General features: G+C 36.0%; 1 protein-coding gene across 2 annotated transcripts in view; it reads left to right on the top strand.

Annotated features, from left to right (window-relative positions):
• Positions 1–403: 403 nt before the first annotated feature.
• The window catches only part of ZNF804A (zinc finger protein 804A), a 309,871-nt gene continuing 292,898 nt past the window's right edge, over positions 404–17,376 (top strand). The window contains exon 1 of one of the 2 annotated variants that reach the window (XM_002806902.6): positions 404–969. In XM_002806902.6, the coding sequence (XP_002806948.2) occupies positions 859–969 (111 nt within the window). In that variant the 5' untranslated portion in view covers positions 404–858. The remainder of the gene's footprint in view (positions 970–17,376) is intronic. The other variant, XM_035304329.3, reaches the window with a different exon arrangement.

Raw genomic sequence — 17,376 nt, 5'->3', positions numbered from 1 at the left:
GGCACGGGCCTGGATTCGGTGCAGCCGGAAGCGGATGGCTTTCGGTATTGAATTATTAATTTATTTAGCCCCCTCGCCCCCACCCCCACGCCGACTGCCAGGCAAGAAATCCCGGCCTCTTCGCTTCCTCTCCGCCCCCACCTTGCAGGAGTCTCGCACTCAGCGGTGGCCGTCGCGTACCCGGCCCTCTGCGGCAGCGGCGCCGCGCGGGGCGCTACCACTCGCGCTCGGGCTGGCGCGGCCGCGGGTCCCGGCGGCGGGGTGGGCGGGGGGAGGCAGCGGGTGACAGATGTACTCCTCTGACAGCTCTCAGTATCAGCCCAGTGGCTCCCTGCCATTGGCTCAGTGCAATGGACCGGCAACGCCGCTCACTATAATAACACTCATGCCTGCCAGCAGCAGCAACTCCGAGTGCGGGCGCCGAGCGCGGGGGATGCTGCCGCCGCCGCTTCTGCTGCCGCGCAGGCGGCTCTCGCAGCCCTGCTCCGCCCGGCCGCAGCGCGGGCACTGACTCCCGCCGGGCCCCGTTTCGCCGGGCCCCGTTTCGCCAGCCCGGCCCACTTCTCCTTGCCTGAGATCCTCCCGCGGGGCTCCTAGTCCCTACGCGCCTTAGAAGAGAAACAAGAGAGCGAGCGAGAGACTGAGAGGAAGAGTGCGGCGAGCATGCGGGGGCGGGGGAGCCTCGGCGCGCACCACACAGGGGTGCAGTGAGCAGCTTTCTCCAGAGGACGTACGGGGGGCGGCTGTGTGCCCTCGTGGCGGGTCCCCAGCCCACCCTTGCCGGCCCCAGCGCGCTGCAGCTGTGGGCGCTGGGTGCGTGTAAGCGACGGCTGCGGCGGAGGAGGCGGCGGCTGCCCCATGGAGTGTTACTACATTGTCATCAGCTCCACGCATCTCAGCAACGGACACTTTCGCAACATCAAGGGAGTTTTCCGGGGCCCTCTCAGCAAGAACGGGAAGAAAACTCTGGTAATCGCTTCTATTTTCCTCTCTCTCATATTTAAGAGGGCGTTCGGAGGATTGAGTTTTTGAAGGTGTTGAGATTCAGTTCGGTTTCTAATTTATTCATTTATTTACTGGTGGGCGTGGGGTGAGAATTGGGTGTGGAAAAAGGAAGGGGTCTTAGGGAAGCTGTGATGCATGGTTTTGGTTGACACTTCTACAATGCTCTGGACTCTCTCCACCTCACTCCATAAAGCTGAAGATTACCACAGTCTCTCCTTATTTGAAGCAAATTGTGTCAATAGGAACTGTTTAAAAAGAAAAGAACTCTAACCCCAAGTGACCCCATAACATCTTTTGTTTGGCTTAGAGGCTGAAGGTGAATGAGGATGTGGCTGTCTGATGGAGGCAGGGAACCATGTGGCTGGTCACAAGGAGGAAGTGGCGGGATTGAGTGATGGTCTCAGAAACAGTTTGTATTCTAGCTCTTTCCTAAAGGACTGACAGGAAACTTCTCTAGTGAGAAGTTGTCAGTACTAAGCTTAAGAGAGTGACTCCAGAACCGTATGCTGTCCACGGTCAACTGGGCTGTGTAATCACACATAGTGATATGTGTGAAGGACAATCATTATGTCACCATTAGAGCCACTAGGGAAAATATGAGACAAATAGAACCCATGCAGTTGCTGGAAGGTTCTCACTGGACCACAGAGCTTCATTTTTCAGGATCCTAGTCAGAACAGCACTCCTGATTGGTGGGAGAAGATGTGCTGCGCATTGAGATATTGCAGGATGATAGCTCCTACTTCTCCTCCAAATCCCCCTTTGGCTATAAAACCTGTCTGCAGAACTGACTTTCATGTATTATTATCTTTGGAGAAGTATACACCTCCATGGAGTAAAAAAGAAAGTAGAATAAACGCTCATTAGGCTTAGTATTGCAAAGAGTAAAGACAAAGTAAGGTGCCAATATACAAATGTATGGTTCACTGAAGTCCAGGTTTATTAGCAAGCAGCCTTCCTTCCCCTTCCTTACACAGTGGTAACTTAGCCTGAAGGAAGAGAGTAGAAGTTTAAGAACAGACTCAAATAGTCCAAAAATAAATATAGCATATTTGATCTAATTTTCTTTATGTGTCTTAAAATAGGTTCCTTATGAATAAAGAAAATATGCTGTGATGTGTGTTTTCCAAGAATGAAAAGTTCTCATCTGAAGTTTTAAGTAAATTATTGATGCATTTATTTTCATTCTTTTTTCCTTGAATTTCTTGGCTACTTGATTTTAGTCCACTTAAGACTCACAAAAGCAGGGCTAGTTTGCTTATTTTATTGTTGTTGTGGATGTGGTTGTTGGTTGTTGTTGAACAAAAAGTGAAAATACTCTTCTGCAGTCTTCTTTAGTAGAGCACCATACAGAGTAGTAGCCAAAGGCTAAAGGAATTATTGTAATTGTTCTGGGCCCTCTTAGAGGAGTCAACTATGTAGGAAGGAAAAATTTGGGGGGAGAAAACTTTCAGTTTGAAGAAGGTACACACTATTTTTTTTCAATTAAATTTCACTTATGGCAAAAGGCAAACTTACTGCACAAGATTTTATTTCCATACTTACAATAATGGTGTAGGCGATAAAACACACAGTTTATAGAAAAAGGAGTTATTTACCAAATCTCAACTTGTTAAAATTGTGCAAGTTCTTGATTCTCAAGTTAATCTTAATTCTAACAATGGTTGAATTTGATTATGCTGATGTTTTGTGTGTTTGAAGTTGATTCATTCTTTAGGACATATTTACAAAAGGTAGGTTGAAGTCTAGATTTGTCATTGTAACATTGTGAGTAAATTGGGTTCTAAAAAACAGCTATCTAAATGAGATGAATAAACCTAAATATAGACAAACTTCAGAAGGAACAAACAGGGATAAAAAGGCTTTGAAGTAACTCCATAATTCTCTTAGTTATCATGAAAGCGACTTTAGGGACTTGTGAGCTAGTCTTTCCAGATGATTTTAAAACTGCCCAAGTTTGTATTTCCTGTATATGAGATTTGCACTGACTGAAAAAAAGTAGATTTTCATATAAGATGCAATTATACTTGAAACTACTTCTTTACAAGATAATATATTAATCTGTTATATGTGTTTTCCTGATGCTTTCCCATGAGTAATATTATGGAAAATGAGATTTATGCCTGTCTTTAAGAATAACAGAAAGGATTCTAGATCTATTTATAAATGAATGATTTTAATTTTAAAAAGAGCTGTCTGTACTTACCCCAAAATGATTCTTTATAGTACATTGTTTATGAGCACTTACATATATGCTATACATACTGTCACTTAAAAATAGAAAACTGGACCTGAAACTTCTAAGAATTGGCAATTTCAACAAGAAATGCAAACATCGTCTTAAGAGGTATATATGCCACATTTTTTACATTTTCAAGTAAGAATTTATGCTTATCATGTTTTCTTTACAGTCTTATTTTTTTATTTTTTAAAAGGACAGATAAACTTGTATGTACAATGATTTAATCCCAGTTTCCTGGAGTAATAATTATGATATATTTCCTACTTTATTTTATATTTTATTTTGACATTTGAATTTTGTCATTAAAATCAACACATTTTTGTATTTTGAATTGTGTACTAAGTTCTAAGGATTTTGATATTGCAAATGTTGTTTTTTTCTTACTTCAGGAAAGGGCAACTTTAAACATAAAATTATTCAGCGAAAAGGTACTTTAATTTCTCCAAGACATTTTAGTTAGTTTCTATCCATAGATATTTAATGACTATTTGAGAATTTTTAAGACTCTAATAAAAAAATTATTTTATAATCTTCAAAAAATCATAGGATTAATTTAAGATAGCCTGTAGCTATTAATACAGTCTTCTTTTATGAATTAGAATTTACTTATAGAATAACCAGGGTAATTCATATTTTAGTGACAACGATTAATTGCTTTAATCTTAAATCCAGAACTAATCCTGCCATTCATATTGAGAAGATAGTCAAAATATATAGTCTCTTCTATGGATCATATGGTATCACTCAAACATAAAATTCTGGAAAATAAAACAACAACATTCTTGAAAACTAAGCATGTTGTTAATGTTGACCCTATTTATGAGCATTTAATGTATTTCTTTTGCCAATTTGAATTAAAAATTTATGAATTTCCATTTTGCAATGTCTTACAAGCAGAAAAGAAGGTTAATCTATTTGTTATGATTTCTGTTAAAAGCTGCAACATATCTGTGATATAGCTTTAATTTCATGGAACAAGAAATAAGTGAGCATTTTGTAGTGATTCAGAATATTTCTGGATAAGTTATAGGGTTTAACAGAAATGAATAAAGAAGTTTATCTTCCATCTAATCTCATTCGTTTTATTTAGAGTTTTTCAATTAATCATTGTGTAAGCAATTGCTTACTGAATAAAGACATTTAGATACATCTTTTTTTGTTGTTGTTGCAATTGATTTACAGAATGTATTTGTCTTCATTATATATTTAAATAAACAGAATATTCCTGTATGTGGCATATTTAACATGAAATGTAAATATTCCTTTAATCACTTTTAATATATAATTTAGGATTTGTCTTGGGAAAGTTGGAAATCATTACTAATTTGTTCATTACATTTTGTTAGTTGGTCAGCGTTTTGGTATTTCATAATAACATTATGTCTATTTCACTGACTATGGAATTCAAAAAGAATCAGTGGTGGTTTTGAGGTCATACAGTGAGTCAATATAATCAAGCAGAGTTCCTGACTCCAGACATATTTCCTTTATAATTTATATGCTAAATTATGGAATCTCTGGGGACCATTATGATAATATGATTAAGAGATGGTATTGTGTCATCTGTTTGGTTGAAGGCACTTTATTATTCCAATTATCTCCAGATATGGATAAATAATGCCAGATTCACAGAATAATCTGATTAAATTTTCTTTACTTCTCATCCTCCGTATACAAATATCACTAATTTCTGTTGGGCCTAAAGTTCTCCTTTCTGTAGGCTGTCACCATTTCCAATATATAAAATACTACATTCAGCAAGAAAAGAAATGTTGATTTATTAATCGGTTCACAACATATTTGGTATTTACTTCATCCAAGTTTATTGAGGTACCTTAATTACAATGCACTGTTCTAGGCACCACAGGCTCAGTATAATATGCAATAAATAATGCTAAATAAATAAAAAATAATATGCACTAAGATGCATTTGAGCTGCTGTTATTCATTTTGAATCTGTTGAAAAAAAATTCACATCTTTTGACATGTTTATAGGTTTCTTGTCACTCTCTACATTGCCATGTGTGTTAATTTTGAAAAGCCTGAAAAAATTATGTTATTTCCCTTGTGTACATAGGAACTCACTAAAATTAGGTAGGTTTTTGAAACACTATATGGCCTTTTGTTTTAGTATTCATTATTGAATATAACTTATTATTTGTACAGTTCTCTTCAACATTTTCTAAATCTCTTGGAGAATGTAATTTGAAAAACTTCGTCTCTCATCCACATCCATTTAGGTGGCACTTTAAGAGTGTGCATATAAGACTAAAGAGATCAGTTGGTGAATTGGTGATGTTGGAAAAGGTATTAATTTTAGATTAATGTCCTCATGAGAGCTCAAGGATGAGGGTGGTTTACGGTGATATCCTAATATATCTTCAAATTTTCCTACTTTATAAACTTTTTCACACAAACAATCCAGTTATATATTCTCCCAAATTTATTTTAAACTCATATATTCAGTATTAAAAAGACCATCTTGTATCTCAATTTTCTGTGCATAAGATATCATATATTCTTGCTCTGTTGGCTTTCTAGTAACATTTTACTACATGTCTTTTTTCAGAACGTATTATTCTAGTAAGAAAAATAACTGGTATTTGGATTATTGTTATAACCCAAAAATGTAAGCAGTATTTTAAGGCAAATGTCAAATAATAGTCATGATTACCACATACTTTTGTTAGTTCATTAAATATTTACTTATTTTAAATAGCTGAAATTTGAATAGTGACATAATGTCTTGACTTTTCACTTCTGCACAAATATTTTCAGGTCATCAATGACTGCAATCACATTTTTCCTGAAAATACAGATCAGTGAAAATTTCAGGGATGACCTAGTCCAGAGGTTTAATGGGGTGATATTCAAGGGCAAAGTCAGGCTGCCAAATTTGTTTGTTTGGTGTGCACAGTGTTTAAAAATATTTGGGTTGAAATGCAGTTGAAGGAAGACTCTTCTCCATCTTCCACTGTCCACACTACATTCTGTTGCTATGGAGTCTTTTCACTTACTTATGTTACTTTCCTGACCATTGAAGTCACTTCAATTTTCCATACCTTGCTTAGTTCAAGGACCAAAGTTTACCTATGTGGAGATAGAAACATTTCTATCACTATATTTTCTTCTATAGTACTTGTTTGCCCTATAATGGTTGAACTGAATTAACAGTATTCTCCAGATCAAATATGTAGGATGACTACATAATAAGAAATATTCAAGGATTTCACAGTGATAAATTTTTGCATTTTAAAATTGCAAAGTTTTACTTAAGCTACTGGTGTCTTTGATATTTTGCTGTTGTTTTTAACCTTAAATATTAATATAGAATGTAATTTTATTCTTTAATATATACTTAAACATGATATGTTTATGTACAAAATTTGAGAAATGGTTTATTAAAAGTATTATAGATAGTGTAAATCGTATTTAAATAATTGCACTAGTGATACAGTGCTGAAATAATTTCCTGTAGTGCCTGTTTAACTGAGATAGTACCGTTGAAGGGACTTGCTGTTAGGAGTTTGAGTAATCCTTCCAAAAATAGATAACAGTTATAATCTAAAATTTATGAAGAAATTATATATGTATCTGTTAATAAGACTTTTATATTGGTAACCACAATAGGAAATATAATTGTATTAGTTTCTATTCCTAAAAATTTTAGCCTAAACCATTTGATCTATTTTATCTCATTCTAAATTATCTACTATATCTGAGAAAACTTTATCATACGTAGTAGGCCCTTCATCTCCATGGGTTCTCATGCAGGGATTCAACCAACTGTGGATACTTTAAGTATCCAAAATATTCAAAAAAGACAAAACGGACATTGTATTCTCACTTAAGATGTACAAACTCTTTTTTTCTGGCGATTATTCCCTAAAAGAGTATAACAACAGTATACATAGCATTTACATTTTACTGGGCATTAGAAGTAATCTAATCTCAAAATAATTTAAAGAATAAGGGAGGATGTGCATGGACTATATGGAAATACTACACCATTTATATAAGTGACTTGAGAATCTGTGGATTTTGATATATATCCTACGGGAATCTTAGAACTACTTCTCTATGGATATGCAGAGATAACTGTATACTGTATTATGATCGTGTCTCCAAGTAGCCATGATTCATTAATTTTATAAATATATTACAGTATACTTCCTATTACAGTATAATATTAAGAGGAGTAATGAATAATTAAAATTCAATCATGGTTGTCAAAGTAAACAAATTCCATTACCTGATGTATTACTCTAAATTCTTTCATAATGGTTTGGCACCACTGGAAGAAAGTTACATACTTTTCTAAATGTAAGTCTATTGAATATGCTAATGTTTGTAATGGCAATTTCATATATTCAAATTATAAGAAAACATTTTTTCTTAAACAGTATTAGAAAAATTACTTGTATTAAACATGATGGCTAGTTTTATGTGTCACCTGGAATAGTAGCATATTGGTTCATTCTTACACTGCTATAAAGATACTACCCATGACCAGGTAACTTATAAAGAAAAGAGGTTTTAATTTTAGTGTAAGGTGTCAGGAAGGGGTCCAGTTTCTGCTTTCTGCACATGGCTAGCCAGTTTTCCCAACACCATTTGTTAAATAGGGAATCCTTTCCCCATTGCTTGTTTTTGTCAGGTTTATCAAAGATTGTATAGTTGTAGATATGTTGTGTTGCCTCCGATGCCTCTGTTTTGTTCCATTGGTCTGTATCTCTGTTTTGGTACCAGTACCATGCTGTTTTGAGTACTGTAGCCTTGTAGTATAGCTTGAAATCCGGTAGTGTGATGCCCCCCGCTGTGTTCTTTTTGCTTAGAATTGATTTGGCTATGTGGGCTCTTTTTTTGGTTCCATATGAAGTTAATGGTGGTTTTTTCCAGTTCTGTGAAGAAAGTCAATGGTAGCTTGATGGGGATAGCATTGATTCTGTAAATTACTTTGGGCAGTATAGCCATTTTCACGATATTAATTCTTCCTAACCATGAACATGGAATGTTTCTCCATCTGTTTGTGTCCTCTCTGATTTCGTTGAGCAGTGGCTTGTAGTTGTCCTTGAAGAGGTCTCTTACGTTCTTTGTGAGTTGTATTCCAAGGTATTTTATTCTTTTTGTAGCAATTGTGAATGGCAGTTCGTTCTTGATTTGGTTTTCTTTAAGTCTGTTATTGGTGTAGACGAATGCTTGTGATTTTTGCACATTGATTTTATAGCCTGGGGAGAAACGCCAAATGTGGGTGAAGGGGTGAAAGCAAACAGAACACACTGCCATGTGTGTACCTATGCAACTGTATTGCATACTCTGCACATGTACCCCAAAACCTAAAATGCAATAAAAAATAAGAAAAAAAAAAGAGTTTTAATTGACTCACGTTGCTGTGGAGGCTTCAGAAAACTTAACAGTCATAGTGGAAGGTGAGGGAGAAGCAAGGACCTTCTTCCTATGATGGCAGGAGAGAGAATTGCAAGCAGAGTAAATGCCAGATACTTATAAAATTATCAGATCTAGTGAGATCTCACTTACTATCATGAGAACAACATGGGGGAAACTGCTCCCATGATCCAGTCACTTCCCTCCCTTGACACCTGAGGATTACAATTCAAGATGAGAATTGAGTGGGGACAAAGAGGCAAACCATATAAAATAGCCTGTTATTTAATCAAATTCTAATGTAAGTATTGCTGTGAAGGTATTTTGTAGATACACTTAATGTCTACAATCAGTTGACTCTACGTAAAGCAGATTATTCTTGATGATGCGGGTTGGCGTTATAACCAGTTGAAAGATCTAAGAGCAACAACTGGCGTTTTCTGGAGAAGCAGAAATTCTACCTGAAAACTTGTGTAACAACTCCTACCTGAGTTTCCAGTCTGTAGGTATGCCTTCACATTTAAGATTTATCAGATGCTGCAATAAGTGAATCAGTTTGTTAAAATAAATCATATGTGTGTCTATACATACACACACACCCCATATTGTTCCTGTGTATCTGGAGAACGCTGACTGATACAGTGAAGATCAGTTTATAATATTTCTTTTATAATGAGCTAACTAAATGTTTGAAATGTAAATCCTATTTGTATTTAATAGGAAATAGATGTGTAGATGTTGATAGTAATATAGGTTTAAAATAGATAGAGTTTATTGTGGATTTCTTTCTGCTATTTTATATACAAGTTTATAGTAACTATCTGAAATGCTTGCCTGGATTACAATCTTTCTGTCAGTCAACACACCTGAAGCATCTAAAAACAAACAAACAAACAAACAAACCTACTCTGTGTAAAATGACATTATTCTTATTTGTTCAACTCCAACAGCTTATCTCACACATGTTTATAGTACTTGAAGAAAGTTAAGCTCTCTAAATTAGATAAAATATTTTATCAGTCCATTCTCATGCTGCTATAGGACATACCCAAGAGTAAGTAATTAATAAAGGAAAATATTTAATTGACTCACAGTTCTGCATGGCTGGGAAGGCCTTAGGAAACTTACATTTATGGCAGAAGGGGAAGTAAACACTCCCTTCTTCACATGGTGATAGGAAGGAGATGTGCCAAGCAAAGGGAGAGAAAAGCCCCTTATAAAACCATCAGATCTCGTGAGAACTCAATTTCATGAGAACAGCACAAGGGTAACTGCCCCCATGATTCAATTTTCTCCAAGCAGGTGTCCCCACCATGACAAGTGGTGATTATAAGAACTACAATTCATGATGAGATTTGGGTGGGAATCCAGCCAAACAATATAAAATATATTTTAAAGTTTATTTCAAATGTTTATACTTTGTTAGTCTGAATTTAAGAAAATTAGCTTTAAATGGAGGTATGTACAGTGAAGGACTTTCATTTTACAAAACAAAAATTTCTTCATGAAATATATAAAATATGTACAGAGTTATGTCATGTCCACTAGCCGAAAATACCAGGACACAACTCTAGTTGTACCAACTTAGGAACATTGGTATTTGTTGGAACAAGGTTAACTGCACACCATGGAGAACCTAGATGCATTTCTTGAAGGAAGTATAAGGAGTAGTTTTATAGGATTTGGTATTGTGTGTGGTGTATTATGTGGAGAGTTTACTAAAACACTGTTTTATTCTGGATTGGATACTGTGATTAAAAAAAAGCCAACTTTATATTGGATACCTTAGTACTTTTTATCTAGAAGCCAAGAAGAACAAAGTGGGGGTAGGGTCGTAATTGATGGAGAAGTAGCTTTGCTCATAATGGCTGACAGAGAAAGATGTTGGGTAAAAAAAAAAAAGAGTGTTTTTGGTTATGTATGTGCTCAAATGTGATTGCTATTGTTAAGCTCCATCACAGTCATGGAGTGACCTTGTCTGACGTTAGTGTACTGTGAAACTGTTTATATTTGACAAGAGAATACCACGCCTTCCTCTTAGATCCAGACATGCTCCTACCCAGCAGTTCTTGAGAGCTGCTTTTTGCTTTCTCAGATATGACCATGAGATAGATGGTTGCAAAACGGAGGGAAAGAGGACAAGCTGTTAAGAGAAGAGGATTTCAGGGACATGAGATTCAAAGCTGAGAACTTTTAGGAATGAGGTGGGCGTCAAGAGGGAGCAAAGAGGACCTGTGCTACATATTAGCACATTAGTATAAGGAGCTTTGAGAATAAAACATCCATCTCTGGAGAGAGATACAGGGTGAATAGTGTTTTCAGGAGAAACAGACTTCACTTAGAGCAAAAAAAATTAAGTTTAACTTCTGTGAAAAGTTTGAATCTACAGAAATTTTGATAAAGACACTTATGAATTCAAGGAGGACCTAGTCCAAGAGTTTTAGGAAATGTAGAAATATAGAGATATGTGTCAGAAAAGAGGATGTAACCTAGCCATATGGAGAATGAAGTTCAGTTAATGAGGAAGAATTTGGGAGTTCTGGGCTTCTTGTAGTGAACAATGTCACTGGAGATACAGGATAGGATAAGATTGATTCTGACAATCATACTGTTGGTAATAGCAGTGGAGTGGTGGACGGCACTGTAGGACGACACTTAGAATTTTGGGGCTTAGCATTAACTACTGCTGTGACACTGACTTATGTATGACCCTTATTCTGAGCTTCCCAGTTCTCACATGACTCCCGCTGAAGTGTTCTGACAGAGAAGCTTGGTTACTCCTAGTGTGCAGACTTTCTTCCAGATTCAGCCACTAGGAGTTAAATTTATTAACAAAAAAATCAAAACTTAACTATTTGCCTTTGTTTGTGCTTCTATAGCAAATTAATATAGACTGGGTGGCTTAAGCAACAAATATTTATTTCTCACAATTACAGAGTCTGAGAAGTCCAAGATCAAGTTCCCAGTTGATTTTATATCTGGCAGTGACCTGCTGCCTGGTTAGCATGTGGCTGCCTTCTCATAGTATCCTCATGTGATGGGGGACAGAAAGGGAGATTAGTTATCGCGTTTCTTCTTATGTGGGAAGCAATCACATGTATGAGGGTTCCACCCTCGTGACACAATTATCTCCCACAGGCCTCATCTTGTAATACCATCACATTGGGAATTAGGATTTCAGCATATGCATTTTAGGGGATTACAGAAGTCCCATTCATAGCACCCATCTGTATTATCTTGTTTTTGTCACTCAGACAGGAAACACCTAAAGAATGAAAAGCAGAGTGCTATGGTTTGAATATGTCCCCCAGAAGCTCACGTGTTGAAAAAACTTTGTCCTAAATGCAGAAGTGTTGATAGGTGGAACATTTGGGAGGTGACTGAATCACAGGACTCTGCTTACTTGAATAGAGTAATTCATCCATAGGTTAATAGATTATTGGGTTAGCTAGGAAGGATATTATTACTAAAATGGATCTGTTGTAAAAATCAATTTGGCTGTCACTCATAAGTCCACTTGCAATGTGATACCCTGTGCTGCCTTTGGACTCTGCAGAAAGTCCCCACCAATAAGAAACTTCTCACCAGATGCAGTCCAAACCCTTTACCTTGGATGTCCCAGTCTTGACCACTGTAAAAAATAAATTTCTTTATGTATTATCCAGCCTCTGACATTCTTTTATAGCAACAGAAAATAGGCTAAGACATCAGAATGAGTAAGTTTAGTTGGTAAGACTGTAGAAAACGCCTGAAACTCTGGGAGTTGCCAAAGACTTTTAGATTGGTTATGGAAAGCAGGATATCTTAATAAGTCAGTAAGTTAATAGGAAGGAAGTGAGACTAGTTGCAGAAAAGCAAGGGGTTTAATGAGATGTGTGTACCTATTTTTTTTTCAAGGACAAAAAGATGAAATTAAATATAGATTCTGTCTTTGTTTAGTAAAAATGTGTCAAGTGGCATAATCCAGTGACCCCCTAGAAAGTGTCAATGGAATTACCGTTAAATAACCTTTATGTTATCTTCTTCAAATGCGTGTATTAGCAAAATACCACTGGTTGGTGAAGACACTCAATGTCTGGACAATGTACATTTATTTATAGTTGAGAAGAGAATGACTACTTTCACTCCTGCACCCAATTTAGCATGAAAGTCTAGTACAAACCATCCCTTGTGTTATGACCTGGGTAAAATTTACCTCTCTCACTGTCAATTATGTTATCTTTAGATAAAGGAGATGACAATAAAATTCACTATGTATGGATTTACATAATTGGGACAGTATTACTATTGAACCATGTCAACATTTCCTTTTTTTTCCTTAGTATCTTACTCTGTTTGAGCCTGTTATAACAAAATACTACTGATTGAGTTGCTTACATACAACATAAATGTATTTCTTACAGTTTAGAGGCTGGGAATTCCCAGATTAAGGTTTCAATTCAGCGTCTGGTGAGGGCTTGCTTCCTCACAGTCAGACTTCTTCTCATATGGGGGAGTGGGCAAAGGAACTCTCGAGGCCTCTTTTATAAGGGCACTAATCTATTATGAGGGTAGAGCTCTCATGATCTAATTACCATCTAAAGTTCTCATCTTTGATACCATTACATTGGGGCTTAGAATTTCAACATATACATTTTTTTGGGGAAAGGCAAACTTTCAGACAATTGCTGTTAGCTACCCATGGCATTTCCTATATACTTATCCATATCCTCAAATTTTAATGCACAAAATCTTAAATATGTGCTGAGCCTTAAATATTATAGGTGATAAAGATATTAAAATCATAAGGAAATATTCAGATATCAGTCATTCCTGTGACTCATAAAGTTCATGGAACAAAGGGAAGCTGGCTCTTTTGGGAAGTGTAGAAATTCTTTTAATTTTCTTTGATAAAAATTTTAATAACTACGGTCCTTGCAATGTCTTCTTGGATTATTGAAGTTCTGATGTTACAAAATTAATATTTACACTAGGGGGCGACATAACATTTCCTCTTGCTTTCAAAAAGACAGTCATAGTAATCAACCATAGTAATCCACCATAGATTAATAACATTGTCAAATATAGTTATCACATTTTTATTAGCAAAGAGTCACTTTAAATTTTATTAGCCATGAAGTCAATATAAGAAGGCAACATGGGGGTGACATGTTTGCTGTATACTTTATTTGTGTACTTCACCTACTAATTATTTTTGGCCATTATCTATTGCAGTCACATGTGATATGCGGACCACTTATCCCTTCTTTAGATGTCACTCTTCGCTGTAAAAGTATTAGTCTTCACTATTGAAGCTTCTGTTTTTAGCTTTTGTAAAGTATCTTAAATCTTTTGTGATTCTTAATACCTAATTGACTTTATTGTCATATCTAATTAATAATTAAATTCGATTGAAATTTTCACAAAGTATATTCTTAACAAAAATAAAAGTGGACTGTGAGGATAATTACTTGCTGAGAGAATATCTGAAATATGAAATAATATGTGAAATTTTGAAATCTATTTTTTACTTTCATGATTGCCATACGTGGTATATAGAAGCAGAAAAAAATAGCTGAAAAATATCTGATATTGAAATTTCCAAACTTTATTACAATTTAATGGAATGTTCTTCATAACAATTTGTATTATATTTCCAGGGAAAGAGTATACATTGTATAAAACTATATATACTTCTATTTGTATTACCAATCACAGGGAAATTATTGGTTCAACATGAAAGATGTTATTTTTGTGGATGAAAACTTAAAAGAGTTGATGTTCTGGGATACATGTGATGTTCTGGTATACATAATACATACTGCTACTCAAAAACACACAAAGCTGTTTCACAGGTAGACTGATAGTAATAGAATTTCAGATGGAGTTTTTTACTTATTGCTGTCCTGAAGAGCCACATTTAAGACAACCTATTTCCATATTATTCCATAGTAAAGGGTTAAGTAAATGATAATAATAAAGCAAAACAAATGGATCTTTATGCAACAGCTGGCATAAAATAAGCTCAATTTGATTAAGGGTGCTGTTATGTCAATTTCAGTCTGTCTGAATGTTTGTTTCTCCTGAAGTCCACAGAATTCTACTAGCATCTTTAGCTGTGGCCAGAAATGTAAACAATAATTGATTTGAAAAGTAATTAGGAATTTTCTGGCCACCCAATATAATACCAGTTATGTTTGTTACAAAAAAAATGATAGTAAGATTGACAAAATCTGATGTAACTCAATGGTCGAAGTTTCACTGGATGGCCATAATCCTACAAATTAAAAATAAATAGAAAGAGATGAAGCAAGGAGAGAGAGAAATTCATTATTTTTCTAAGAAAGTAAGAAGCTAATATAAGAATAATTGGTGCTAAAAAGAGAATAAAATACCTAGGACTACAACTTACAAAAGATGCAAAGGTCCTCTTCAAGGAGAACTACAAACCATTGTTTAAGGAAATAAGAGAGGACACAAGTAAATGGGAAAACATTCCATCCTCATGGATAGGAAGAATCAATATCGTGAAAATGGACATACTGCCCAAAGTAATTTATGGATTCAATGATACCCTCATCAAGTTATCATTGACTTTCTTCACAGAACTAGAAAAAAATAATTTAAATTTTATATGGAACCATTAAAGAGCCCGTATAGCCAAGACAATCCTAAGCAAAAAGAATAAAGCTGGAGACTTCAAACTATACTACACAGCTACAGTAACCAAAACAGCATGGTACTGGTACCAAAACAGATATGTAGACCAATGTAACAGTATGAAGTGCTCAGAAATAATGCCACACATATACAATTATCTGATCTTTGACAAACCAGATAAAAACAAGCAATGGGGAAATGATTCTCTGTTTAGTAAATGGTGGGAAAACTGGCTAGCCATATGCAGAAAACTGAAACCAGATCCCTTTCTTAAACCTTATACAAAGATTAACTCAAGGTGGATTAAAGTCAAACATAAGACCTAAAACCATAAAAACCATAGAGGAAAACCTAGGTAATACCTTTCATACACAGGCATGGGCAAAGACTTCCTGACTAAAACACCAAAAGCAATGTCAACAAAAGCCAAAATTGGCAAATGGACCTAATTAAACTAAAAGAGTTTCAGCATAGCAAAAAAGACTACAATCAAAGTGAACAGGCAACCTACAGAATGGAAGACATTTTTGCAATATACCCATCTGACAAAGGCCAATATCCAGAATCTACAAGGAACTTAAACAAATGTAAAAGAAAAAAGTGGGCAAAGAGTATGGACAGACACTTCTCAAAAGAAGACATTTATACAGCCAACAAACATATAAAAAAAATCTCATCATCACTGGTCATTAGAGAAATGCAAATCAAAACTACAATGAGATACCATCTCATGCTAGTTAGGATGGCAATTATTAAAAAGTTGGGAAACAGCATTCCAGCATGGAATGTAGAGAAATAGGAAAACTTCTACACTGTTGTGGGAGTGTAAATTAGTTCAACCACTGTAGAAGACAATGTGGCAATTTCTCAAGGATCTAGAACCAGAAATATCATTTAACCCAGCAATCTCATTACTGGGTATATACCCAAAGGATTATAAATCATTCTACTATAAAGACATGTGCTCATGTATGTTTATTGCAGCACTATTCACAATAGCAAAGACTTAGAAGGAACCCAAATGCCTATCAGTGATAGACTGGATAAAGAAAATGTGCCAAATATACACCATGGAATACTATGCAGCCATAAAAAGGATGAATTTATGTTGTTTGCAGGGAGATGGATGAAGCTGGAAACCATTATTCTCAGCAAACTGACACAGGAACAGAAAACCAAACACCACGTGTTCTCACTCATAAGCAGGAGTTGAACAATGAGAACACATGAACACAGGAAGATAAACATCATACACTGGGGCCTGTCGAGTGGTGAGGGGCTAGAGGAGGGATAGCATTAGGAGAAATACCTAATGTAGATGTCAGGTTGATGGGTTTAGCAAACCACTATGGCACAACGGTGGTTATGTTTGTTACATAAGTTTGTTACTTATGTAACAAATCTGCACATTCTGCACATATATTCTAGAACTTAAAGTATGCTGTTGATCTGGCATAATTAATAATGGCACTGCCTTTACCTCTCATAATTAATTTGGATGATAATGTATGTGGTCACCCTGTTTAAAAAAAAAACACACACACACATACACAGTAACAGGAACCTGCTTGAAATGATGCCTTTTTTTCTATCCTGGCTTGAATTCTGCATTCTTTGAGGATTTATAGACTCATGACAGAATGCTATCTGTGGATGATATATTTGCTGTGATTTTTGGCTATTTTTTTAACAATCTCCAGCCAATAATAGGAAGTAATATAAGGAATGTAGTTACTTTCTCCCTGCCTTTGGCAAGTTAAGCTTAACCACCTGATACAAGAAGGGACATTCAGAGGCAGGATGGCACAAAGGCACAGGGTCCCCTAGAGATGACTGGAAGCAGCTGCAGCAGGGTTAAGAAAAAGGAGTTCCAGCAAGTGTCCAGTCACCACATACTAACATCCTCAGTGAAAAGTTCCTGGGCCTGAAGAGCCACCTGTGTTGTTCCTAGCAACTATTTAAGTGACAAAACTTGGTGCAGGCATCCACAATTTTGCTTGCTCAATAGGCTTGATTTAACAGGGTCACCTTTGAATCCGTCCTCCACCTAATGCCCTTCCAATAAATCTATTTTATGCATTAATCACTGCGTTAGTTTTGGTTAT

This window comes from Callithrix jacchus, chromosome 6 (assembly GCF_049354715.1).
Source record: "Callithrix jacchus isolate 240 chromosome 6, calJac240_pri, whole genome shotgun sequence".
NCBI lineage: Eukaryota > Metazoa > Chordata > Mammalia > Primates > Cebidae > Callithrix > Callithrix jacchus.
Note: the sequence above shows the minus strand (reverse complement) of the source record. Positions and strands in the feature narration are given on the sequence as shown.